The sequence below is a fragment of the Xiphophorus couchianus genome, chromosome 11 (assembly GCF_001444195.1).
Source record: "Xiphophorus couchianus chromosome 11, X_couchianus-1.0, whole genome shotgun sequence".
Taxonomy (NCBI): Eukaryota; Metazoa; Chordata; class Actinopteri; order Cyprinodontiformes; family Poeciliidae; genus Xiphophorus; species Xiphophorus couchianus.
In genome coordinates, this window is record NC_040238.1 from 3,460,620 (window position 1) to 3,488,512 (window position 27,893).

The 27,893-nt window shown below is 36.3% G+C and overlaps 2 protein-coding genes across 7 annotated transcripts in view; both read left to right on the forward strand.

Moving 5' to 3' along the window:
* Positions 1 to 9,561, forward strand: part of aff4 (AF4/FMR2 family, member 4) — a 32,356-nt gene extending 22,795 nt beyond the window's left edge. For all 3 annotated transcript variants that reach the window (XM_028030468.1, XM_028030467.1, XM_028030469.1), the window contains 10 exons: positions 968 to 1,053; positions 1,374 to 1,614; positions 1,727 to 1,815; positions 2,102 to 2,165; positions 3,483 to 3,619; positions 3,818 to 3,889; positions 4,083 to 4,176; positions 4,321 to 4,364; positions 4,743 to 4,960; positions 5,799 to 9,561. In XM_028030468.1, the coding sequence (XP_027886269.1) occupies positions 968 to 1,053; positions 1,374 to 1,614; positions 1,727 to 1,815; positions 2,102 to 2,165; positions 3,483 to 3,619; positions 3,818 to 3,889; positions 4,083 to 4,176; positions 4,321 to 4,364; positions 4,743 to 4,960; positions 5,799 to 5,926 (1,173 nt within the window). In that variant the 3' untranslated portion in view covers positions 5,927 to 9,561. The remainder of the gene's footprint in view (positions 1 to 967; positions 1,054 to 1,373; positions 1,615 to 1,726; positions 1,816 to 2,101; positions 2,166 to 3,482; positions 3,620 to 3,817; positions 3,890 to 4,082; positions 4,177 to 4,320; positions 4,365 to 4,742; positions 4,961 to 5,798) is intronic.
* Positions 9,562 to 12,842: 3,281 nt separating this feature from the next.
* Positions 12,843 to 27,893, forward strand: part of shroom1 (shroom family member 1) — a 29,942-nt gene continuing 14,891 nt past the window's right edge. For 3 of the 4 annotated variants that reach the window (XM_028031686.1, XM_028031688.1, XM_028031689.1), the window contains exon 1: positions 12,843 to 13,031. The gene's annotated coding sequence lies outside the window, so the exon portion shown is untranslated. Of the gene's footprint in view, positions 13,032 to 27,219; positions 27,674 to 27,893 lie in introns of those variants that run through there. The other variant, XM_028031687.1, reaches the window with a different exon arrangement.

The window sequence follows — 27,893 nt, forward strand, 5'->3', positions numbered from 1 at the left end:
ATCCTCACATTTGTAATTAAATACACATACTAATATGTAAGACTACATACACATACAGGTGCATCTCAATAAGCTAGAATATCATCAGAAAGTTCATTTCAGTTATTTTTTCATTGAAACTCATTATTTACATTTACTACACACAGAGTGATGTCAAATATTTTAATTTTGTTGCTTACAACTACTAACTCAAATTTCATTGTGTCATTACATTAGAATATTACATACAGGCAATAAAAAAGACTGTTTAGAGTCCAGTATCCAAGCATATGTATTTAGAAAGTTAAGTGCAAGGAAAAAGTCTGTTAGAAAAGGAGGTAAAAACAAGAATCAAGGTGATCCAACCAAACTGAACAAGGCAGATAATTTAAAGGTCTACACTAAACAACTTGGGCTTTCTAATACTGGCATAGACATACTTTACAGTAGACCAGCACTCCTTTATTTAAAAAGTGCATTGTTTTTATTTAATATTCCAAATTTCTGGAAAAAAAGAAACAGTTTTTTGTTTCTGTTGCTGTCAGCTCGAGCTCCACAATGTATTCTGACTATACGGTCCACTGGCAACAGAGTACACAGCAATAAAATCACTCCAAGTTAGCTAATATATTCCAGTTGTTCAAATATTTTTTCTAATATCATTCAATGCAAGAGGAATAATTTCTGGATTTTATGGCCATTTGGATACTCCACAAATTGAATTTTTACCAAAACAAGTGTCTCCCAAGGCTTTGAATGTGGATCAGAGGGGGAAAAAGAAGCTGAAAAATGTCCACAGGGCTTTAAAAATGCCACAAAAATAAAATGAATTCAAATAAAAAAAGAGATTTATCTTTCACTATTGCAAAAATCGGGAATACGCAATACATAGTGCAAGTTTATAGGTTGTTAAATAATAAAAAAAAGACACAACCCACTTATAAATCAAAGTTTTCCTGAGATTTTTTGATGTTTTTTTTTTTTTCAGACCGATGACGAAGGCACGAAGCCAGAGAGTAAGCGATTCAAGCCAGATGATAAAACTCAGTCTCCTCATAAAACCAGCAGTAAAGAGTGAGTATTCTGTCTCTTTGTCCTTATAATGATTCACTCCACTCTGGCCCACTTGGTGCAGCAGCTCTAGCTCATTTTGTAAGGAAAAGCAAATGTATCCACAAGCTTTTTCACTTCTCTTACAATTCAGAAAATAAACCCATAAACATTAAGAGTAAACCAGAAATTCACATGTTATGTGCTTGTTGATTACATCTTGGTCATGAAGTACCTGTAATGTTAACATGCCATCGTCCCTTGTTTTCACTCTAAGAACTTTATAGCTGCAAAATACATCTGTTATTACAGCTTTATCAGAGCAATGCTTTGTATTCCACCAGGTCAAAGAGACCTTTGGAGAAGAAAGAGGAGCCGGTACCCTCTCCCTCCATATCAGGTCCTCAGCGGACACCCAAGTCGGAGCATCCAAGTCGAAAGGGGACGGTAAACCAACCATCCACGTTGCTATCGAGCGGCAGCACGAGTAAAAAAGCGGGTAGCCATGGCAGCAAGGGTAGCTCCACTTCCAAACACAAAAAAGGAGACGACAAGGGACGCAGCACGCGTGAAGGCAAAGTTGATGTGAGGAAGAAGTTTTCTGTTTTCATATGTCCAAATTTACAGAATCACAATATTTTTTGTCCATTACTTTGTTTTTCTAATGTAACAAAACAATTGTCTTGTTTTTCTGCAGGAGAAAATATCTACTAACCAGCTGGCTGTGCCTCCTCTTTCCACGGATGGCTCTAGGTCTCAGAGATCCAAGATGGTGTTTGAGGACAGGTAGGAGGATCTGTTTCCTCTGTGGGACATAGAGATTGCTGTGGGTCTTTTGCCTTGCCTTTGTGTGAAGCTGCTGGAGGTCAGGGAGGTTGCTTATAGATCTGCCTGGATGACTGAAAAAATCTGGATAAATCCATTGTGAAAGACCAGCTGATAGAACTCTGTTATTCTTAGCCTGTTTATTGAAGAGATGCAGCTTTAAAAATTTGTTGTTTTTTTTTTTGGAAATGATTAGGTTTTTAGTCAATTATTAGTAAATTTGTTTGACCTGCTAATTTTGTTTCAGGGTTCATTCAGCTGATCACTACTTGCAAGAGGCTAAGACACTCAAGCACAATGCAGATGCACTGGTAAGAACAATGTTTACTGCTAGAATCTGTGGTGTTTTTATGCAGGTTGTTGTGTATTTGAGAGGTCTTTTGAATCCAGCTTGAAACAACGTACTATCACTCTCTAAGGAGTATTTGACCAGTTTCCTATTATGGCGGGAAAATTATTCTATTTGACTTTGTCAGTTTTGGAGTGTAGTTTTATTTTTTTTTCCGCCTCTTAATTTTGGGGGGGAAAAAACAAAACATTTGTTTAGTTTCATGTTTTTCACTGTAACATTAAAAGGCTATGCTAAACTTTATAAAGTACATGAATTATCTAAAACTAATCTGCAATATTAGTTATACTCTAGATAGTTCACAATTTCATTTACACAAAGAGAGGAGAGAGAAATCAATATGGTAGACTAGTGTTTGGTCTAACAATCAAGCATAACATGAACCAATAAAAACAACCGTCTCTCCTGGTAATGATTAACTACAATGAGAGAAAAGGAAAACAACGTAATCTATAGACTGCTTTTAAATGCAACTTAACCACAAAAGTAAGTTGATTATGAACCTAAAAGTTAACAAAACCCAGTTTCGACTCAGTAATAGTGGTTTTTAAATTCATAAAACAGTACAATAAAAAATGTAAACATTTCATTTGTACTGTGTATTTCCAGTGTATTTCTAATATGTTCGGTTTCAGCAGCTAAACTAATGGTTCATCTTACCTAAATCATAAAGTGAATTGAGTCCAGCTGCATTGGGTAAATGAGCAATGAATCTGTGTACTTCAAAGGTCCAAATTAATATTATTTACACAAAATTAGTCCTACTCAAGATGTTAAATCTCAATCCTTATTGCAGTTTCTATGTTTGTTACATTTGATTTGCAAAGGATTGCCTGGATGCTCTATTTGGTTAGATATTACATCTCTTCATTCATTCACATTCTGCTCTCCAACAAAAAGTTTAATAGCGGAATAGATTGTAACGTTACCTGCTTTATGCAGGTCTACTTTAAAATATGATTTTGTTTTACTGTTCTTTTTCAAATTCATGAGTCATAATCTTGCTTCTACAGAACCAACGTCTTTTAGCTGCGTACTCTAACATACATATTTACAAATTTAAAAATGTTTCAGTTTTATAAAGTTATTATTTGTACCCTGTTGCTGGAGTCAAAGGGCAACACAAAAACTTCCAGTGCAAAATCAACAAGTGTATGCTGTTAGTGGGAAAACTGCAGTTTGTCAAATGAATGAAATGTTAAAATTTAGTTCTGCATTTTGAGACACAATAAAAGTATTTGCCCCACAATTTATTAGTGTTTTGATCACACTCTTACAGACAAACCGTTTTGAAAAGGCAGTTTACTACCTGGATGCCGTGGTCTCGTTCATCGAATGCGGTAACGCTCTGGAGAAGAGCGCGCAAGAAGCCAAGTCGCCCTTCCCGATGTACGCTGAAACAGTGGAACTCATCAGGTTAGCAAAAACACAACAAACACACAAAAACATTGAGGAATTACTAAACACAGCTTGCACGTGTTTTGTATAAAACTTTTAGTGGCTCTAAAATTTAATGAAAATGTTTTTTTATGTTTTATGCAAATCTCTTGCAGTCCTTTTTAACTAAAATGTCTGTGTTATTAACCTGCAACTCCATCCTGCCTGTGCACTCAGATACACTATGAAATTAAAAAGCTACATGGCCCCAGATGCCACTTCAGCAGACAAGAGGCTAGCTGTCCTTTGGTAAGTGCATTTACTGACACCACACGATGATGCTTCATTTCACGTTGAAGTGAAATGAAGTGTCCTGAACCCTCAAAACTACTTAGACGTGGCTGTTAGTTTATGAAAATGTATTTGTAAATAGACTCTTTCCAAATAAATGGTCACTTTATTTTTGAGTTCTAAAAGTCTTTGTCCACATTTTTCTCTGCAGTCTCAAATGCCAGTCTCTTCTCTATCTGCGGTTGTTCAAGCTGAGGAAAGACAGCGCTCTAAAATACTCCAAAACTCTCACAGAACATTTGAAGGTATTCCAGCTTTTATAAGCTCCAATCCAGTTTTCTTTGGAAAGCTTTCAAATGTCGTAAAATATTCCATGCATGATGTTTCCAGCTGTAAATATGCATTTTTCTTTACACTGAATGTTCTTTCACTTTTTTTTCTTTTGACAGAATTCTCTTAGTAACACCCAGGCTCCCTCTCCTGGAATGGGAAAGTAAGTAATCTGCTTCTGTTTGTTTGGAAATTTGATGTTGTTGTGTAGGAGAGGAGAAATTTTTCTTGCAGATTTTGTACAAACGTGGCTGATAGATTTTCAGAAAAAACGTGATCCCCTTTATCTTTGCAATTAAATATTTACTTTTCATACCTTGTCATTTCTTATAGACGTTAACTTTATTATTGTATGTTAATTTAAATATTCTGCTACATGCATTTCATATGTAATGCCATGCAAAAGCATTCACAACTGCTTCACGATTTCTCATGCTTGCCACAATTTCCAAATCTGAATTTATGAGAAGTTTTGTGAGGCAGTGCATGAATACCCTAAAAAACAGCCATTAAGCTTGTTTTTTTCTGTTTCTGTCCGCAGTAAGGCAGCAGGAATGCCCTCTCCAGTGTCGCCCAAACTCTCACCAGGCACAGCAGGAAGCTACTCGTCAGTCAGCAGCAACAGCAGTGCCAGCTCATCTGTGACCATACCTCAGCGTATCCACCAGATGGCTGCCAGCTACGTCCAGGTCACCTCCAACTTCCTATACGCCACAGAGATCTGGGACCAGGCGGAGCAGGTTTCCAAGGAACAGAAAGGTAAAAGGGCAGGTTTTATAGTTTGTTATTCCAAACTTATCTGTTGTAAGATGTACTTAAGTTCTCTCCAGATGTCATTGACCCTTTCATTCACATTTTATTATTTAAAAAATAAAATAAAATCAGTGCTGAATAAGAAATGCAGACAGAATTTATTAGACAAGGTTTTATAAAAGGCAAAATTCCCAAAGAAATGTCAAAACTCCAAAAGCAAGGGATAGAAATTGGGTTTCTAAGTTTTTAGAAAACAGTGGACCCGTTATTAAAATGACCAGTTCACATATCGGTAAACTGGATTCAGAATCATTCAAATAACTTAATTTATAGTATTAACATCCCTTGAACCTTTTCAACCACAAACTTTGAAGTGCTTTAATTAAAATGTATCATTGACCAAAATAAACACACTTGTGAAGTGGAAAGAATAAGATACATAGTTTTTAAAATGTTTTCCAAATGAAAACCTGAACAGTCTGATGTGTATATTTATTCAATCTTATTTTCTGTACAAGTCCTAAAAATAATTACCAATTTACTTTTCAGAAGTTTCCTAATTAGGAAATAGTCCTCCTGTATCTGATTGAATCCCAGTACAGATGTTCTGTAAAGACCATCTCCACTATGGTACATAGTGATGGCAGCATCATGCTGTGGGGATTCATTTCTTCAACAGGGAAGAAATGGAAGAAAACCTGTTAGAGACTGGAAAACACTTGAGACATATATGAATTTTGAGTAGTTGCTGTGTGACTTTTAATGCCACAATCTTCTGGCGTTTACTTTATGCTTAGCTGTTACCTGGTGTTTAGCTTTTGTTTGTTTTCTCTTGCTTTCCCAGACTTTTTCTCTGAGCTGGACAAAGTGATGGGTCCTCTGATCTTCAACACCAGCAGTATGACAGAACTGGTGCGTTACACTCGGCAGGGTCTCCACTGGCTGCGACTGGACGCTAATCTTAGCCACTAGCGAGGACTTGATCGTTGCAAGCTGCTTCCTCCAACACACACACGCACACACTCACACCTCAGCCTTTCATACCTAGCAGCCCGTGCTCAAAGACACAACACGGATACATACTCTGCAAACACAGCCCACCTCTGGTCCTCCATGTATTCTTACATGGTGTTAACCTCTGAGACATATCTCCAACACTGTGTCCATTTTTCTGCACCAGCTTGCCAAAACAACACTGAGCAATTTAGAAAATTTCACACCTTCAGCAGCACTGCATCAAATATCCCAAGAGCTTCTGGCCTTGCTTCACATTTCGACGTCTCTATTAAAATCTTCAAGGTCTTTTTTTATCTCTTCTGCTAAAAGTGCTGTGGGGATTATTTCTTATGAATACACTAAACCTGTGATTTTTTTCTTTTGCTTTTTAGGTTACTTTGGCTTTTAACATTGTTTTTAAACTTTATTTCACCAAAGTACCTCCCAGAAACACCAAAGGTGCTTTAAAATGAAGGTTTCTCTTTATCATTTTTGTGCCTTGTAAATGAGCTACAGGAAAAGTCACCAATAAGATCTGATTTCTTTTTTAATATGTTTTTCCTCACTTGATGGCATTTTAATCATCTTTTAGTAGCAAATTAGGGCTGGCAGTTATACTTTTTTTCTTTTTTTAAACAATTTTAAATCTTTTTAAGAGGATTACAGAGATAGTCAGTTTCAGCTTTCTGGAGGAAAGTCTAGGGAGGATTCCGACCAAATTTTAAAAATACCAGAATGGGCTTCAGGTGATACAGTCTCATTCAGAAGTTATTTTTTAAAAAGGTGTAATTTTATTTGTCAGAGACAGTCGGTCAGTAATTTAGATTCTTATCAAACTGGAGATAGCTAGCTTAGTAATTTAAACTTATTCTATCAACAGCTCCTGAGAGACACTTTTATCACTACATTGTTTTAGAAATTTCCTCAAGCAAGGGCCACTCCCACATGGTGTTATTCCCTTGTTTTTGATCCCTTTGTTAACAGTGTATTTTTCTAAGGAACTGCAGGGATTGTCAAAAGTATTGCAGATTGTGTCCACACACAATGCAAATGCAGTTATTTATTCTGTAGTTTTTAAAACAAACCAAGGTTTTTCAGATTCGTCAGGGCTAAGACAAATTAAAAGTAAAGATGAGATTTTTTTTTCTAATAAGAGGGACAAATCTTATCATTGACAGAGATTAGCAGTGTTGTATTTATGTGATAAAGATTTTGTATATCTCAGAAAAGAAATATAACAACCACTATAGATTCTATTTATATGCCAAGCAGATCATTTGTCTTTTAGCTAGAGCAAAATGCAAGACTCATTGGGGGGAAGTAAATGAACACGTGTTTGTACTGTTGTTGTTCCTAAGCAATTACATTTTTAAAATTGAAATTATACTTTTCTTACAAGGAAATTGGAGATGCATTGAGTAACTACAGCTGGTTGTTCTCCATATATGTTAAATTACTAATGCTAATAAAGCTTATAGTTAAAGATGCATCAGTCAGGCTTCCTATTTTCTTTAAAATCACACCCACATGTTACGATTTTGACCAATTTGATATTTTTTTTCCCTTAGAGAACATAACATGGAAAATGGGAAACGTGTTCTGCAGGTTCTTTGACAAATCCATGAATCATATGTTTCGATCATTCATCTGTTAATCTCAAAAAAAGTTTAAATTCAATTGATTGACACTTTTATATACTGAAAATAGATGGCATTTAGTGAACTAGGGGGGAAAAATTCAGCATTTCTCTATTTGAGCTGCAGATTGAGGTGAAAATTGTCTGATTCTGATCTCTGACTGATTGGTGCATCTGTAGTTATAATGCTTATGGGTTTTTAGATGCCATTGTCACTTGGAGAAACTTTTATTTTTGATTCCTAAGACAACATGCTGGAAATCTCAAGCTTGGGTCAAATAGTGCTTGTGCTAAAATTATTGGTTGATTTTTCTTGATAAAATGAGAAAGTGCCACAAAGTTTAGGAGATTTATTTAGCTTCTTTTTTTTAATTCTCTCTCTTTTTTAAACCTAAATACTGCTTACTGTATGGCCCAGCTTGGACCATTTTTCTTGTTGCTTGTATATTTTAGATTTTTCCACTGGCTCCCTGGACTTCTATTGCTAGAGGGAATACTGTTATTTTCTCTTATACTTAAAGAGGAAAAAGTCAGAGGAGGTATTATTTTTGATCTATGCAGGATTTTTACAAAAACAAACAAAAAAAATCTTTAAAGGGATAGAAATCATTTATATGCTTCGAATTTTTCTTCCTTTTTTCCACCTCAGTGAGAAACCTGTTCAACTCAAGCGGCCAATGCCTTTAGCTTTTGCAATTTTCTGTAATGTTGTATAATATTTGTGTATATAATAATTATTTTTTTTTTATAACCAAACACAAAAGCTGGAGTTGTCTTTTCTTCAGTGGGTTTCGCAGACCCGATCACTGTCTTCATACACTGGTACACTTTGTAAGTTAAGAATTGCGCCTTGTGCTTCTTACACTATCTCGTAGTGAAATTTAAAAACAGAAAATAGCATTAGAATGATCTTTAGGAGTTTTGCTACTCACGCTTATTTATTTTTTTGCCTGTTTATTTTTTCTGTTTCACCTTCTTAACAATTATTTTATGAAATAGGAAGATGTAAATGTTTTTGACCTGTTGATGAGATTTCTTTGTAAGTAGTAATTAATCTAACTTGAACGAATCCAGGGTAAGATGAAGTTATTGCTTTTATTTTTTTTTCTTCTTTTTGGACGTTCGTTAGGAAGATGTTAACACTTGCATGTTTCTATTTAAATACAGTTGTATAAATTGTAAATATAACATGTCTTTAAGGGTAACTTTTTACTCCAGGTTGGCATTTTTTAATTAAATTGAAAGGAAAAAAAATGTTGTAAATATATTGTGAGAGACTTTATGCACATATTTTTTTTCCTTCTCTTCCCCCAAGTTGTTACAGATGAAATCCCAGTGTGTTAACACTGTAAATCAAATTGATTTCTCCATCTTTCTTCTAACGTGCTTGTATACTTTGTCTTCTTCTTCACTGTCTCATAGTATCACGGTCACCACATAATCGGTAACGTCTCTTAAATCCAAATGCGGATATTTTTTGTCTTCTCTGTATTTGATATGGAGCTGTGTATTTCATTACGTGTATATTGTTGAGCTCACGTGTTGGATGGATGACATGTACAGTCTGTTGTCTGCTTCCTCCTGAGAAAGAGAGACATGAATTTACCGTGTCCAACATGTCTTTTGAAACTGAGGGATTTCGCCTCACCTCAGAGCAGTTGTAGCAGTTTCTACAATATGTTGTAGAAGAACTTTTCTAAAAAAGAAAAAAAATAAAAGCCGTCTCCGTAGTGAGACCAGCAGCATACACAATGTACAATAATCCGAATTTGGCTACTTTTAAGAGAACTGATAGAGATACTATATATGATGGATGCAATATGTTTTAAAGGTACCTGTTGAGTTTGATCTTCAAACTTAGGTTATGTAATTTAAAAGCATTCTTGTGAAGTGAGTATTAATTGTGACTAATGGGAGTCTGTCCTAAATATTCTTTGTATTTTGCCGTATTGAGAATAAAATATATATATATGGATATGTTTAAGCGAATGTTGATTGCTTTATGTGCAAGTGACAAATGCTGTGAATTAACTCAAAAGCAATGAAATCCTGTATCTCTTACTAGAAAACAGTCGAGTGCTTTGGTGCACCTTTAGTACTGACTCAAAAGACAAATCCTCTCAGGGCTGCAGAAACGTTTTTCCCTTCCACTTTCAGCTCATAATTGAGGATATACAAGTCTTTACCGCTGTCGTTTTTCTGATTCAGAAGTTGAAACTTTGGGAACCACTCACCTGAAAACTTCTAATCACCAAGAACAACGGAAGATAAAGATTTTTTGTCTACACAGGATACAACTCCTGAGCAGCATTTCAGTAGTTAGTCAGCTGAGCAATGTTCAATTTAAATGGTGGTAATTAATAAAGATGGAGAACAAATAGAAACGTTTTAGCTGTTTTAATAAATGTTCATGCAGTATCTGCATAAAAATATTAACAAAAGAATAGAAAAATTGTACAAGGCATTTTCCTTTTTTTATCCAAGTCTTTTTAATCGTTGGGTTGAAGATTAGCTTTAAAAAATAAATGCAAAGGAAATAAAAAAACAAACAAAAACAAAGAAAATAAATGCTCTTATTGGAATAGACATATTTTTTCTTTGTTATAAAACCCCAACATAAAATTATGATTTGTGTTTCACACAACAAAAGAATTTGTAGAACTGCATAAGTTGTCCCTTTTTCTCATGATAATAGTTTTTGCCACTTTAAGTAAAATGTATTTACTAGGAGTGTTGCCAAAAAATAATTTTAAGGGACATAACTTGCTATTGTTTTTACATGTTGAGTTTTGTAAGAGTTTTGCTCTTAAAGGTTTTGTTGCTGACTGAAATTAAAGGGTTCAGTCTGTGGGATATCTGAAAACTGAAAATCAAATAACTCTACAAATGGTAGTGGCCTTGGACAATAAATTACATTCAAACACACAATAGAAGAGTGGCAGTAAGAACGCTACTGTTGAAGAAAATGTATATCAAGTTTGCTAAAAGGTTTGTGGGAGACTCAGTGGTCAATTTGAAGAAAGATCTTTAGACTGAGAATAATATGAAGCTTTTTGAAGATGTTAAACACTTCACATTACTAAAAATACATCTCCACTGTCCATCAAACATTCAAAACTTTTCTAAATGTCTGATGTTCACTGCTTGGACTGCTGCTGTGGAAAGACAGGTTTCAGGAGCAAAAATCCGTCTTTTTCCCAGCCATTTCATCAGCTGGCATAAAACACCCACTTTGAATGAATGGATTCAAAGTAGGAATGAATCCACTTTATTATGATTTCATTCTTGCTTTAATTAGCAGGATTATTAATGGGAGGGGAGTTGAGCAGCATTGCATTGCAATAATCACAGCTTGGATTGAAACGGTCCAAGGCACAAATGAATGAAGTGGCTGCTTGCAACCACCACACCTGCAGGAGTCCTCCAAGGGCTCCAGGACTGTCACAGAGGTCTGTGTGACCTCTGTATGCATCAGTAATACATACACACAATGTGTACTGATACATTTTCTGGAAATGATTATTGTGTGACTGTGGACTAACTTTCATTTTCTGCTTACCCAGTACTGACTTATGTGCTCTATAAATTCCTGTTGGGACCTTTTCTCAACAAATAAATATTTAACATAAAACATGCAGTTGTACAGTCAGTTAATGCATTATATAGTTTGATAACTTTGTGCCTTGTTTTACACTATAAAATTCCTAATGGGAAGTAAATAACGCACAACATTCAAACGTAGATATTAGTTGAACTTTGGTGTACAGCAGGAGTTGAAAATGTCTGAATCAAATTCTCTTTCTGGCCCTTTAAGACCTTGTCAGGTTTATTAAGTAGGTTTTAGACTTGAAATGTATGGAAGCCCGTTTCCTATGGAAGCTCGTTTCCGCCACTGTAAAACTAAAATAAAATAATCTCATTATAATGAAATAATTAAAAAAAAATTTTTAACATAGTGGCAGAAACAAGCTTCCATAGAAATGAGAGCAAATGACTAAAGAATTTTTAGCTATTTTATCATAGTCATATTTAATGTGGTTTAAAAGTCCATGTTAAATATTTAATAGACTGTTCTTTTGCAAATGTACAAATTGTTCAGTTCCTAATTTTGAAAACAATCCAAATATTTCAGCCTTTCTTGTTTAGTCTATTTCCAAATAAAAATTTGTGCTCACTTAATCTTCCTGTGCATGTAACCACAAAACTATTTAAAGTAGTTTATATAGTTTTGCATTGCAGAGCTTCTTATGAATGATTAGCTTATCTCAGTTCACAGTGTGCTGACCTCAAAACTTTAACTCTTAATATGAACTCTAATTGTTTATAACTTTTACTTTTTTCTCAGTTTTGTTCTTCTGTTTGGATTTTATTTTATTTATTTATGCAGATTTTCTTTTAAGAGCCATAGACCATTGGTTACATTTTTATGCTTTAGTCATACTCATCTCACCTTTCTGAACAACCATAGCACTCCTTTATGTTTCTATAAAAGAGTGGTAACATCTTTTACCACTAACCTTGAAACCAATGATTTGGTTTTCAGCATTTCCTATTGCATGAGTACTGAAAAGAGATATCTGGGTTTTTTTTTCTTTCTTTTGATATATATGGCATTCTTATGACAACTGAAGGTAACATAGTTACTTGATTGTGCTATAAAACGGCACTTTATGTACCTGGAAAATATATAATACCGTCTATTTGAAACATTTTCTTTTGTTGCATAAATTTGGTAATCTTTTTTGTTGACTTATAGTTGTTTTGTTCACCCTATCAGTCATTTGTTTAAAGATTCAAGACTAACTTTACTACAATTTTTGTCAGATAATCAATGATAAAAAGAAAGCAGTGCTACTTTTAACCAATGCAGTGCAATATATACTAAACCAGAAACAATAGTTTCTGAAATATGTATGGTTATCCATTTAAAGATAATTTGATGTTTTTTGTCACTAGATACTTAATCATGTCTTTTAATGTTAGACAATGCATGCATTAAGAGTTTTCTTTCCCATCGGTATATTGTTAGTTTGACTCGTTAAAGAAATTAATTTTGTTGGTCTTGTTGATCCTTAACGATGATCCTGTCCTGCCCTCATTACAACAGGAGACATTTTTTTCAGTGGTCTTCCATGAATTATCAACTGGCCAATGCCCTTTCCTGCTTTCCAAAGACCCGCCCACCACGGCATCTGATTGGTCTGATCGTTTCTCCGTTACCTTTCAGCCTATTCTCTCCCCAGGGAAGGGAATAAGGTAAGCTCACTGCCAGTAGAGGAAAAGGAAAGCTCCTTACCAGCCGCACCACTCATGGCGCAGTGAAAGGACGTGTTCCTGTGAGGTCATGCGCTTATATTTTCGCTGTTTCTATCTCTAGGACAGGCGGCAAAATCGACGAAAACAAGAAAAGTTACAACAGCCCAAAGTGAGCGCGAATGTTGTCAGGTAGGTGAAATGACTCGGCAGCATCAGGTGCATATCGGTATCGCCCTTACGTCTCAGTTTCGGTTGTCAACAGTTGGCTTTTTGTTTAATAATTCACTTATTAACGGGATATCCATGTGAATAAATATTATTTACTTTAAAACATTTGTCAGTTTTAGTTATTAAAGTTGTACTTTTGGAAAATCGCGTGTCCTTGAAGTTGCTCTCAGTTGCTTTATCCAATGCAGCAAAACAAATCAATATGTATTTGTCAAAGACTGTTATTACTCCTGCTTTACAGTGTCAGCTTTTGTTGCCTTTTCTCTCGAAACCTGCTGTGATGACTAGTTGGGCTGCGTTGATTAACTGATTAGAAAACAGATAAGAGGCAGGCAAAAACATCTCCACCTTTTGTGATTCACTGTTTTTAAACAACGTGTACTGTAGATAACTCAGAATATACACCAGTCTGATGCGATGGCTGGCGTAAAACCCCGGGGACAGCTGTAAATACTGATATATTTATAATTGCTGTACAGTCTGTGTAGCAGAGGAGGCTACTTTACAAGAAAGAAAAAAAACCTTCCCTTAAACTGATACCTGTCTCTTGAATTATGCACAAGGGGATCCTTTTTTACCAAATGAGTGGGCTATGTTTTATTTAAAGTGGGAACAAAGGGCAGCAGTGCTTTGGCCAGGGTTGCTGAGAGGAAACCAGACACTAGGGTTTTGTGCAGCGGCAGAAATTGATGCACTCATGCTGACGGTGCGTTGGTCAGATGGTGTGTGAAGGAGGAGCACACTGAGCTCTGTGTGCTGCTGCTCGGATGTGATGCTCAGACCGCTGGCTGTGTACCCTTACATGCTGTGATACCTGGCCTGCACAAAGACCCTTGGATGTGGGTTTATTGCATCTTGGATGTGTAATGCATGTATGCACAGTGTCTTGCAAAAGTATACATACATCTTGAACTTTTGTAGCATGTTGTGGAGATAGAACAGTAGATTTCTATATAATTTATTTGGATTTAATGTGATAGACCAATATAAAGCAATGCATAATTAAGAAGTGGAAGGGAAAACTGAAAAGTGTGCAGTGCGTTTGTATTCAACCTCCTTCAGACAATGCTTTGTTGGAGTTAGAACTGCAAGTCTTGCACATCTAGAGGCTGATTGTTTCACAAGATCTTCCTTGCAAAATGGCTCAAACTGAGTCGCACTTGTTGAAGAACATTTTGGTATTGCAGAAGATTCTCAGTTGGATTTTTGTCTGAACTTTACCTGAAATATTCTAAGCTATTTCATCTTTGGCAGCTCGCAACAGGGTTTTCTTATTTGGCACACATAACATCTTGCATGTGGGTCAAAAGGTTTAATTTTGGTTTTAATGCGGACAGTCCACCTCTTTTTACATGTTTGCTGTACCTCTTACACAGCCAGCTGCAAACAGAACTATTTATGACTTCCTTTGAAACATAACATATACTTGCAACTGTTCAAAAAAAGTAAAATTTGTGGAGTACACAACTAATTATAACTTGGTCTTCATGATGCAGTATGCTCACTAATGTTCTCTAACACCTTTAAGGCTTTTTTGAGGCTAAAATCAGCTTATTCTGTGATTAAATTAAGCAGATTTTAGCTTTATTAACTAATTAAATTACTTCTGAAGACAGCTTATTGAGCTGGATTCATGTTTCTTTTCAGATTTCTGGGGTATTTATTTATTTATACAAGACACTTCATATTCAACAGGATTCCTGCCAATGGTTGCCACAGAAGCACCTATTGATCCAAGTCTGTTCCACAGTTAAAACAACTGATTGCCCAGTAATGCAAATCCAGTTTGTGGAAGTGTATGCACATGTTTCGTAATGTCCTATAGTTGGTGGAAGTGATTAATCCATGTCTAAGTTGATGGGTTTTGTTGTGTTTGCTTTAAGATTATAGAAGGAAGAGGCGGAAACAAAAGGTGGAAGTAAATAGAAGGCAAAGGCTATAGTAAAATAACAGAAGTTTTGTAAACGTAGCCAGTGGGGTGAAACCCGACCTCTTTCGTCAGCCTTGTTTTTAACCTTTTCTCTTTTTTTAAGGAAAGAAAAAGACAAAAAAATAGAAAAAGTATTTGTTCTGTGTAGCCATGGTGCTAGATTTAGGCTGAGAGGAAGGGGGACTGTGTGGTGTGTTTTTCATGCAGTGGAAAATTACTCTGTACGTTTGAGTATGTGGTAGAGACTCAGATGTTTACATTCTTTATGTGACCTTTTACTCAGCCCACCTCTGCAGGGATGGCCTGGTTTGGTAATGAGGGATCAGATGTGCTGAAATGTTCCCTGATATTTGTTAGGAGCTCATTCCAATGACACCTATGACCTCTGCGTTACTCTGAGCTGAGTAGGATGTAGCAGGAAGGTGTCGTAACTTTAAATCAGCTAACAATTCGTTAGTTTTTGTTATTCCAACCCTTATGTTGTTCATACCTTCCTGTAATGGATTCCTCTTCTTTTGTACCTGCATGAAGTTTTCAGGAAATAAACATGTTTTCAAGGTGCTAAGGAAGGAGCAGAAGCAGTGGATGACTCAAACTGCCTGCAGTCATTCAGAATAAATGAATCATTGATCATATTAAGTGTAAACCACTTCAGTGGGATTATATTCTGATGCTGTTATTGCTAGAACCTGGAAACAGGATATACTGAAATGATAAAATAAGATTTAGTTAGTACTTGTTTGATACCGTTAAAAGTAAAGAGCTCTTGGCTGGTCAAAATCCTCCAAACACATTATTAGTTGCATGAAACATACAAGAAGTTTTACCTGCTCATTCTGGGAGATTATGTCATGCAGAAGTTACTCGTTTAGAGCTTAGTGACGCCATAGTGATACTGTCACCTAATAATTAAACAGAGGAGAGCATGGAGGTTAGTCTTCAGCTTTGATAGCCGTTCATCAGCTGATTGTTTGACGATAACGTCCTTGGAAAAGGCGGATAAAAAGATTGATGCTTGTTGTAGACGTTAATGAGTGCATACGTGCCATTGCTACAATGTAAGGTGACATCACTGCAGTAACTACTGGAAAGGCCATGTCAAACACTGACGAGAAGAATAAGAGCAGCTTATTTAACTCTGTTGAGTGAGACCAGAATCTACTGTCGGCTGGCATATTCAGGGTGCAATTTCTCTGCAGAATGAATAAATGATTAAAATGCCACGGAAAAGGTTAACCAGCTGGGCGAATAGAAACTGTCGCCTTTTTAATTTTCAAAGAGTTTATTGTTGTGCACTTTGCCCACCCTGTTCTGAGTAGGTTTAAGATTCCTCTCATTTCCTTCTTCTGCCCATTCACATCACTAAAATATGAACTCTCTCTTCTATACGGTCTATTTTTTATCTTTTTTCTGCATTTCAGAATCCGTGAAGCCTGAGTTTGTTCACTTGCAGCCTGTAGTTGTGATCTATTATGAGACCCTCCCTCTTTTGTCAAGTGAACAGATAGGCTCCTTAAACCATATGCAGCACAAGAGAAACATAAAGAAGAAAAATGGCCGCCAGAGGTTATTTTTGGATGATACAAAAACTGCTCAGGACATTGAGTTTATATTAGAACTTTTGTTCTGTTTTTATTAGTCTAATTACAATTTATTCAAAATTACTTTGCGTGCCAATTTCCATTATGTCTTTTATTTCTGTTAGTTTTAACATGCAGACAAAAGATTGTGTGAAAATGCTTTATAAGTAATGGTTGATATATTTATGGACATTTTCAGCAGAAATTCTTAAACATTCAAAACTCAAGAACAGTTATTTTAGAATTGTGTATTTAAAGTAGTGACAACAGGTATGGACATAGATTAATGTTAGTTTTTGATCATGTGGGGTAAACAAAAACACTACTGCCTGAAAAACATTGCAGTGACTGGCTGACAGGTTGGAGCTTTGACACCACGTTGTTGTAGTGTCACATTACATCAAGGTGCTGACTGATGAGAAGGAGAAAAAAGCCAGTATCTTATCAGAGTGCTGTTTTAGATTTGAATACTCTCGATTCTGATTTTTTGCTGCTGCAGCAATCTGAGATACAAAAAACATTTTTAATATAAACATTTTAAAAAGCTCCACTGCAGAAGGAAGAGTTTTTTTTTAAAATCCTGGCCAACGGTAGCAAACAAAACACATTATTTTTCATATTAGCATTTTTTATATGCCAGCTTATTAGCTAGGCAATGTTTTTTGCTGCACCTGTTTTCAAGATGGTGATATAACCATAATTTTAATTCCTTATTACACAGACAAAAAAATATATATATTTTTTTTAGGTTAACACAAATAGTCTGCTGCTTATCAGACATGCTTAGAGCATGCATATAGCTTTAAGTCAGTGCTACATTAATAAGAGTGATGGGTAATACTCCTTTATTCATACCCAACTCTCCAGTCGTTTTGAAACCATAACAGTTTTTTTCCATTCGTATAACTTTTCTATTAATCACATGGTTTTCTTGTATTGAACGCACTACATGGAAAAAGACCAGCAGTATATGGAGTTCAACATTGTTTGCACACTGGTCCTTCATGCCAGCAGGGTCTGTTAAAGGTTCCTCTCAGGTTTCACAGATGAAAAGATGTATGTGAGGAGTTATCACTGAAACCTGAACCAGCAGCAGACTCATTAATATAGTTATATCAGGGTAATAAAAAGGCATTTACAGCCGTTTGACATGGCTGGACGTACCAGCTGCAGGTCTGAATGTGCAAGTAGAAGCTGAGCATACCCTATAGTCGCTCAGCTTCTTTGCTGACTTATTTTGAGTCACCAAAATAAGGTTTGGTTGCTTATTTTGTTATGTTGTAATGGCACATTAAATATAATATGCATTTTTGTTGTTTTCCAACCAAAGTTCATGTGACATTTCTGGCTCCAGCCCTTGAATAGTCTTATAGTAGTTTGTTTCTGTAACTATAAAGAAATTAACTAAATAAAAAATACTACTGAATAGAATACAAAGCAAAAGGTCAGTTTAAACACCAGAAAGTAAAAGTTTTGTTCCTTCCCAGGTTGCAAAGTCCAGGTTTTGCTTTCTAGTGATGTTTAATCTTTTGATTAATTGTTTTACAATCTTAGGCCCCCTCTTCACCAACATTGCCTTTCCTCCTCCTCCTCCTCTGCCTTCGTCTCTCCACAGAGGTGGGAAACCTTCATTGGCAGCAGTAAAATGACTCCATTGTGATCCGGTCTCCCAAAATTAACCACAGTGGCAGATGAGGTGCTGCACAATGAAGATTAGAAATCACTTGACTCCTGAGTGTGATTATCGGTGCTATTAGGTTGCTGTATTAGTTTCAAAAGCAAGACTGTTAAGACTGAGCACCAGGTAATTTAGGTGTCATTTCATCAGACCCAACAGATTTGTAACAAAGGGTGTGGGTGGATATAGCAATTATTGGCCCTTTAGACACACATTTGTTCTTTCTCTCCAATGTCTGTTTTATAAGATGAACTAGAAAGAGGTGGGCTGAATAGGAAAAAGTCCATACTGCAAATATGAAAGAATGCAAGTATTCTGAATAAAAAAAAAAATCTTTGCTATTTTTACTTTAAACTTTGTGCAGAATAAAGGATAAAATTTTGACCAGGTTTTTGAGCCAGTTCGGAGAACACTATATGGAACTGCTGTGACTTTTGTTTTCCTAAGTAATAAAATCATTTCTGCCGTGGTGCCAAGAATGTTAATGATTCCCTTCACTTGTGACAAAGTTGAAGAAAGTAGGCCATAGGATCAAGGTTATTTTTTTAATTCATCGTCAGTATGTGAGTATTAAAGTCTACTTTCATACCCGCTGAGAGCTAAAATCTCTGCTCTGTTTTTGCTAAAGCTAAATAATTCATAATTTAGATGTGAAACGTAGAGTGAAAGCCAGCACATATCTTTTTGGCAGAGGCATTACATGATTGAAAATGGAAAACACTTAGGTATGAGGTAATCCTTGGGTTGTACTCTATAATTAATTTCAGATTCTGATGCTAACCTTAAGGTAAAATATACCCACTTAAGGGAGGATTTTCTAAATCTTTTCACACAAAACTAAAAGCTCAGGCCTTAGAAAAAGTAGTGAAATGAGATACATAGAGATTTTATCAGGCCACATTTTATTTTAATTGGTCTGCATTTTTCTCATCTCATATTACACTTTGACGAGTAAAAGACCATATGTGACTCCTTTAACAGCTGCTGCCTTGTAGGATAAACTCTACTTAGACAGTCGTCACTGTTTACTTTGATTGCTGTGACGTTTCACAACTTTTTAGAAACTGCAGAAGCAGATGTGCTGCAACATCTTTTTTACTGGAGAAACTTTAAGAAAACACTCGGTACTCCTCTGACTGGAGGTAACTGATCCTCCTCAGAGGAATGAGTGGGAGACGGTGGAGATAAGGAGGAAATAGGCTCAGAAAAGTTAGATGATTGGATTTGGAAGAATAATAGGTGGACAGCACTTTATTTGCTGTAGATCTACTCTGGGAGTAATTGCTTACTTCTAGCAATTACATTTTTTTTTCATGATCTATCGATCCTTCAGTCATATTCTTAGAGCACTAGAAATTGTCACCACAAATTCATTTGGATCTTTTGTATCTCTTCTTCCACAAATGGGTTTAAAAAGAACATAAGGTTCCAGAAATTTGAGTCTGAAAAGTATGGAGTCTTGATTTTAGCAATGTGTAGGAATCCTGACAAGTTGATCTGAATTAATACAAAACTAAAGGGAAAATTTGCTTATTTGTTGCTCACATTTGGAATTTTTCAAACTTCCTGGGAACATCTCAGAAGCTAAGCAATCTCTGATCAAATCAGACACACATATGACACTCCTGTACTCCAGTCTGCTGCTGACTTCTCGGTCAGCCATGTCAATGGGGTGTGGGAAATGTGAGTGCTAATTGTTAGCTCTTACACTATCTCTGTGTCTGCCTGGTGGATTGGTTTGCAATTCAAATCTCCCATGAAACACTGAGCAAACATTTCCTTGTTGTCCTAAAGGTGCAGCTCTAAAGGGAAGCTCATTGTATACCTGGGCTCTCCACTTCCTGCTTCCTAAAGTAAGAATGCATATTGCAGAAATGTCTGATACTTATATCACACCATATCATGGAGAACTGTGATTTTCAGAGCTTATGTTCTTTTCATTTTTTGGTACTTCTCCTATTTGGGCTTCTGTCTGCAAAATACTTGGTTTTGAATGCTTCAATGTCTGACAGATAGCGAAAAAAAGGGAAACTTTCCAAATATATCTGCATTTACAGACAATAAATGCATGCTGTGTTTATAGTAAAGATGTTGGGATCTGTACTCCACAACAATACTTTTATTTTAAACCATAATTGCCCGATATTAGACCGGTCGGGCCATGCGAGGACTGTGATTGGACCCCACTTCTACATCTTGTTTTCTTCCGCAAACAAGAACAAAACAACTCCCCCAGTTTATCCAACAATTCCGAGAGGGGAAAACACCTACTTTCAATAATGTAGAGTCTCTAAGAGGAATTGGATTGAGTGTTGATGTCGAGATTTTAAAATTGTTTCTCTAGAAATAAAAAGAGTAAGGTTTCATGTTGGCGTTCTGATTAACTCAAGCCTTACAGTGAAATTGTTTTCCTTCAGGAAATTAAGGGCGGTTGCTTACAGTTGCAAGTCATGCGCTCAGAATTGGTGCTTAGGCATCTGCAAAAATCGCCTGTGGCACGTCATTAGGTTGGCACCTCTTCCCTTGCATATTCTTCGCGCTTTGGGATTAAATATGTAATGTCATTATGTAAGAGGTATTGACTCTAAATCTTTGTCCTTATGATATAACAACTTCAAGATGGGCTTATTTTTCCAGTCTGGTTATGGGAGGAGAACTATTTGATGACAAAACAAAACTGAGCTATGTTCAAATATGTCTGGGGAAATGGTGGGTTAGACCAACAGCACTCTCAGGTAGCATTAGAGCTGAGTGGGAATTATTCACTGATATTTAATGCTGTGACTTCATTTAGTTGGGTTTGCGTTGCAGGCAAATTTTTGTTACATTTGGAAGAGTCCCACTCATTGTTCTTTCATCAGTTATCAATGTAGACCTACATCAGGTGAGTGGTGAGAGCATTGCACAGGTATCTGTATGAGAACAGTGGTGTACACTAAAAAAGTAATTATAGTTAACTAAAACTAATGAAAACTGATGGTGAGAAAATATTTTTGTTAAGTGAAATAAATAAAAATGGTAATTAATGGGGAAAACTATAACTAACTGGAACTATATTTTGCATTTATAAAACATGCACATTTATGAATATATTAATTAGTCTTTCAAATTGATGTAAACTGAAATAAAAATCTTTCTCCCATCAAGCAGTTTATGTAAATTACATACAGTGTATGCAAATTAAGGCACTCCATAATTCTCCTGGCGGTGCTTGCATTGGTCTGCAAAATGGCAACAGCAAAAAGTTGGGAGAAAACGCCAGTCAGTTATTGTTCAACAATAATTGAATACATTTTTTGAAAATGGTATCATCACTCAATCGGTGTATACATAATCACAATACTATGCTTTGACCTTTTTGAATTCTACACCTAAAAATTACTCAAAGTATGAAAAACTAAAACCACTTCTACATACACACCTTGTTTCCCAAATAGGTATGTCCATTACAAAACCTTCATTTCCACAAGTGTCCATGACAAAAACTGTGATAAGCTTGTTAGACAATTTCAAAATCTGACACAATAAGCAATATACAGCCAAACAATGTACTATCTTTGCTAGCTAAGCAAACAGAGTAACAAAATCTATCAGCAGGCCAAACACATAACACTTTATGGCAACATGGTGACTAGTGTGTTATCTCTGAAAGTTTGGGGGCTTGGCAGAAGCACATTGAAAAAGAATGTGCTGGATAAGCAGGTGGAGCAGGTAAGGCAGGCAACGCAAACAGGTTTTCATAATCAGGACACAGGCCTCCATTTGACTGGTAAAAACCAAATATGCAAATATTATTCAAAGATTAACCTCCCACCCCCCATTCGCATACTTGTGTTTGCTGTTTACCCAACTCAGTCGAGCTTTGGGCAGTTAGCAGTTACACAATGGCCCCACTCAGTTGGACAACGTGTTCTCACATACAGTGCCCTACAATGGTTTTCATAAACCCTGATGTAGTTCATAATTTGTTACAATAAAACCATACACTCATGTATTTAGTTGGGATTTTGTAGAAAAGCGTGCCCAGCATGTGTATCCAGCTCCTGTCTATTCTCTGATCTAAATCATTATCTTGTAGCTCTGACTGTATGTTTAAGTGTTTTGCATTTAAGCAAAAGCTTTTTTTTGCTTGCTTTTTCTAAATAAAGTAACTTCTTCTGAATGTTGACCATGTCCCCAGTAACATGTGGATCTCTGCAGCTCCTCCAGAGTTACTTTGTCTCTCTTGTTTGCTTTTCTTAACACAGCTCCCCTCGTCAGGCTTGCCACGTTAGGTGGACAGCCATGTTTTTCTAGATTTGTTAAAGTATTTCTTTCTCTTTCAAGAGCTGCATAACATGTCCATCTTACAATATGATGATTTATCACCGAAAATCTTAAGTACAGAAGTAAGTACAGAATAGAATACCAAGGTTTTAATAGTTTTGGGGTTTTCATTCTAGTTTAGTTTTATTTCATTGTAACTTTTTGTTTGTAATTTTAAAGAGTGTTTGCTACTTTTTATTACTTATTAAAAGTAATAAAAAGTTCAGTTTTGAGTTTAGTTTTTATAAGTTATACATCACAAACCTGCTAAACCTCCAGTAAAAATAATTTTAGAATCAGATCAGGGATTTAGTTTTATGTCCTGATTCATAACCGTCCGAGGTAACACTTTGAGGGAGGTGTAGATGAGGCTGACATGAAACTGTCATAAACATGACATAACATCTGTCAGGAACATGATGGAGTCTTCATAAATGTTTGACTGATGTCATGAAGTGTAATTCCGTAAATAATAAATGCAAAGTTGTATTAATATTTGTATTTAAAGTGTTATTATTTACCTAAATACACTTTCTGGCAATAATCATAAGCATTCATGAGGGCTCCTAAATGTCAGTCTTAAGCACACCCCTTCAAATAAAGTGTTACTCAGTCAGGAAATTAAAATTGTTTTGACATCAGTTTTGTTTTGTCACTAGCATGGTTTTTGATATATAAAAGTAATTTTTTCTGCTTTATAAAAATGGAGAATTATCTGTTTATGACTTAAATTTACAGTTGGATTAATCTGTGTTTGAATCATCTTTTAAAAGAGTTGGAACTTTTCTTGTATGAAAAGCCTTGCATGGATCCTGCAGAGTCACAGAGTCACTGCTGTCATAGAGGGAGCGCAGGGGCCTCTGTGGGTGAGTTCCTTTGTGTCTGTGGTCAGCTGGTGTGAGGGCAGTTCATTATGCAGCAGGACAGAGATGGCTACTGGAGCCTGAGCTAACTGCTGCAGCTCTCTGATATGCAGAATCCTCAGTAGACGTCTCAGTTGATTAGCTTTTAAACTTTGAACAGGCAAATTAATGAATTAATTAACCAGAAAAGTTTAAAGTGTAAAAAATGGCTTTCATATTTTTAGTATGTTCTAACCTCATCACTTTTTATTTCTTAATAAATATGGTTTAATGGTAAAGATTATAGTTTTAACATCAGATGTCTGAATGAAATTTTTTAAATGTAATTTAGATGTATTTTTGCTCATAATTATTCACTCAAAGAATTTATATGTTTAAAAAGGATTAGACTCATCAAAAATGGAAATAAATGAATCTTCACCCCCAATGTTGAAGGATGAAGGAAGCATATCAACCAAAAGTATTCAGGGACAGCCGATAGGTTAAGGCTAACTAAAGAAAGCAGTTGAAACTTTGAGTCAACAGGGTTTCTCCAGAAGGATAAACTTTTTTCCCAATGATGGAGACTTGCCCGTTTTCTAAACAGGAAGTGGGTTAGTTGTTACTAAGCTTGCTGTTTCCTGGGCTTCCCTCTGGGGCTGGCTTCTCTTTGCTCTCACTCTAATATAACTAATATATTTTCCATATACATACACCAACCAGGCTTGAGCTATTCCAGTACTGAGGAATTTCTGCAGTATCCAGTTAAACTTGCTGTGGTCGGATCAGGTTGCAAACCCCTGGGGGTTCTTAATACAAAAGTAATTGTGTTCGCAGAGGCCGGATGAATGTAATAAGTTTGTCATTCACCGAGTCTTGTGCTCATTTCTCAGCAAGGGATAATGTACTGTAGTTCCTGGTTAATGGTTGACCAAAGATGATACAGAAAAATGCTATTGATACACTTTTGATTACCCCGTTGTATCGTGATTGTTATGTAACCATGCTGATGGCACTTTGCATAGCTACAAAGACAGAAAAAAGCCATATTGTCACAGTTAAAAGTTCATGCATTCTGTAAAGTTTTGTACATATCACTTTGTCCAGCAACCTGCAGCGACTAAATAAAGTAGAGTAAAGGTCTCAGCTGCTATTTGGGCCAGATCAGGCCAGGAATGCAGAGCTTATTAGACTGTGACAGCTTGTCTTGGTCAGCTAGAGATTTTAGACACTGATGTGAGCACTGCCCAGCAACTGGCAGCCATGGTTTCCCTCTGAAGCATACATGATGCAGACATAATTAAATAAATTTTTTTTGTGTTGACACTGACTTTGGAGGGAAAACTGTTGCAGGTGTTGGTGCCTTTCCCTTTCCATGCTGCCAGAGACTTTGCTCTGAGAGCGCTCGACGTCCCACAACTTCCTGCTTTGCTTAACCAGCTTCCTCTGTTTCTGTTGGATTAGGAAAAGGAATTATCTCTTCATGGACTTATTGGAAACTTGATGTCAGAAGTAAAGTCTGATAACTGGACATTTTGAAATTTAAACTGGCTGTTCTAACAGTTTTTTAGTAGGTAAAAGTTTGTGTGAGATCAGCCACTTATCTGCAAACAGTCATATAAAGTTCTTTAAAGTTCTTCTTTGTTACTCTTCCTGCTATGGTTGTCATCTCCAGAAACTTATGAGTCACGATGACATGATGAGGAGCGTGAGTTCAGGTTTACACTTGTTTCTTTAGTTTGTTTCCTCTGTTACGCCTGGCTCCTATTTTCCTTCATGTTGTGCAATTAAGGAAAGAAACTCCAATCCACTCAACTGATGAGATTTATCAGTGAAAAAGAGGTAAACGTTTCCAACAGCAAATATGACTTTTTCTTTATCCCCTTCTTGATGGGGATAATGTTAATGCTTTAACTAATAATTTCATTCTGTCTATTATTTTGTTCCTCCTTCCTTACACCAACTTTGTCTTTTTATCTATTTTCATGGATTCATTTAGGTAAATTACTCTTTTACTGGAAACATTTCTTTGCATTATGTAGCGCTAATGACATTAAAACATAGCTGGAGATTTTAAAATTTAAGTATTTTTTATACAGAGGAACTCTGTTTCACAAAACCCTATCTAGTTGCTGCTAGTATTAATTTATTCAACTACATACAGTTTGAAGATTCCCTAATACTTTTATTTTTTCGTGACAGCATTTATTTTGTACCTTTTAGAAAAGCATATGGTGGCAAAAAAAGTGTGGCTTACACTGAGAGAGAAGAATACTATAGAGGATGACTTAACAATGTTAAATGTTTGCATCTGATTCCTTCCAGCCTCGTATCTGTGGTAAATGTAAAATCATAGTTGACCTACAGTATGTTGCATCATATTTATTGCCTTGGGAAACAGAAAGTCATGGATTACTAATTAACAATTATTCTTAATTCATTTCCTGTTCATTCCTATTCCTTAAAGCATAAATACAAAAAAAAATTCAGTTTTATTGAAATTGTTTGGGGCACTGGATGCTAGTTGTGGCACCAGCGGTGTTTAAAAAGCACAATCATTAAGTATGTCTGATAGTGTTTTATAAATATTGTTAAAATCTCATCTCATTTTCATGAACCATGTCACATTCAGTCTTGCATCATGAGCTGAATGTGTTATCTTTATCTTTAAGTTTCTCTCTCCTCCATGCACCATGATGCATTACTTATCTTGGTGATGTAGTTTCTGCTCTTCTCGTGTCTTCCAAACACATTCGGCTTTCATAAATAAGCATTGTGCTGGAGCGAGCCAGAGCCACAAGCAGGACGTGAATGCAGCTGGTTGTTGACACTGTCCTGACAGTAACAAAACCTCTGCGTAGCTGAGCACCAGCTTCAATAGCAAACAATAGGGAAGGCAACAAGGGTCTTTGTTGAATGCTGAACGGACACACGGGAGTTCAGAAAGCTCATATTGTTATTGAGAGTGGGTTTGAACCACATAACAGACTGATCAGTGTCCTGTTTGAAGTCAGTGGTTTACGGGATGGTTTAGCTCTGAGTGTAAGTAATTCATGACATTTAAAAGACTAGCAAGTGTTTGTTTCAAATGTATCTCAAGTCAGAAGGAGGCTAGGAATATTGGCATTATCGTCTTATTAATTTAAAGGGTTTTTTTAGTGCAACAAGTGCCTTTAAATATTATACATTCGGGATGTAATGAGCACAATATTTCTTGTCAAATTGAAAATTGTCTTGGGAAGAGCTGTGTAATTTATGTCAGTCTTACTTTATTTGGTGAACTAAATCTAAATTGATATTGGAGGATGTTAAGGTGAGTGATTTTTGCTTGGCACTATGTTGTACTGTATGTCGACACTTTTATTTTGAAGTATGAAAAACGGCAGCTCTTGAGTTTGGCTGATAGGTTCTATTAGACATAGAAGTTTTAAAAAGCAACAATGTAGCACTTCTTGAAAAATTGAAGTTTTTCAAGTTTTTCAGTTCAGAAGTGTTTTTCATGCCACATTGCTGTATTATATCTGTCATCTGACTCTCCTTGCTCTCTTTTTTGTGAACACATTGCATTTACAAATGTTTAGTTTAGATTATTAGGATATGTAAAAATCCAGCAGTTTTTAGAACTTTCGAGACACTAATATGAATTGTACAGGAGAAAAACTAACCTTGAGGAACAGAAAAAATCAGGATCATTTTGAGGAATAGCTAGTTTTATGACTTTTTTTCCCTATGTGGGGTGGAGTCTGGAAGGTCACCCATACACCCACTTGCAGTTATCCCCCTCCTCCCTTTCTCAGTCCTCCCTCCTGCCTTGGCTAGTCTCCATGCGCCAGGCTCAAGGCCTTGGGAATGAATGGTGCTGCGGCTCTGCTCCGTCTTTGAAGCCAGCCAGGAATGCGAGGCCTCTCTTTTTTTTCACCCCTTTCTCTCTCTCTCTCTCTCTGTTGTTCGGGCTGCCGGCAGCACTAGCAGCTATCGGCAGCAGTGAAATATTCCCTCTGCTGCGCTCATTGTGCGTCTGAGAGCCGGACGTCATCGGCTGGCCAATCAGTGGCTCCCACTAGGCAGCCTCAGGTCTCTGTGGGGGGAGAAGGGACCCACTTAGAAGTCTTCCCTCTCACACTTGCCTCTCCTGGTAACTTGCTCCGGTCGTACTTTGGAAGAAGGCGGAAATAATTTGGCTCATCTGCATGCAGGAACACGACAAAAGAAATCTTTCCTTTTCAGACGGGAATGAGGGAAGTCAGTGACTTAGCCTTAAAGTTTTGGTGAGTTTTTGTTTCTTGTTTCCATCTTTAATTGCAGCCTGTTGTACACAAACTTTTTATTAAGTTCATTTTGCAAACTGTTGAAATAGAAGCAGTTCCCAGTACGTTTAGCAGTTTGCGTCCGTCTGTCCAGTCTCCCGACTTATCTCTGCTCTCTGGCTGTCATTGTTCACTTCTCCTGTCTCTTGTTGTGGTTTGCGTGTGAGAGCATTTGTCTGGC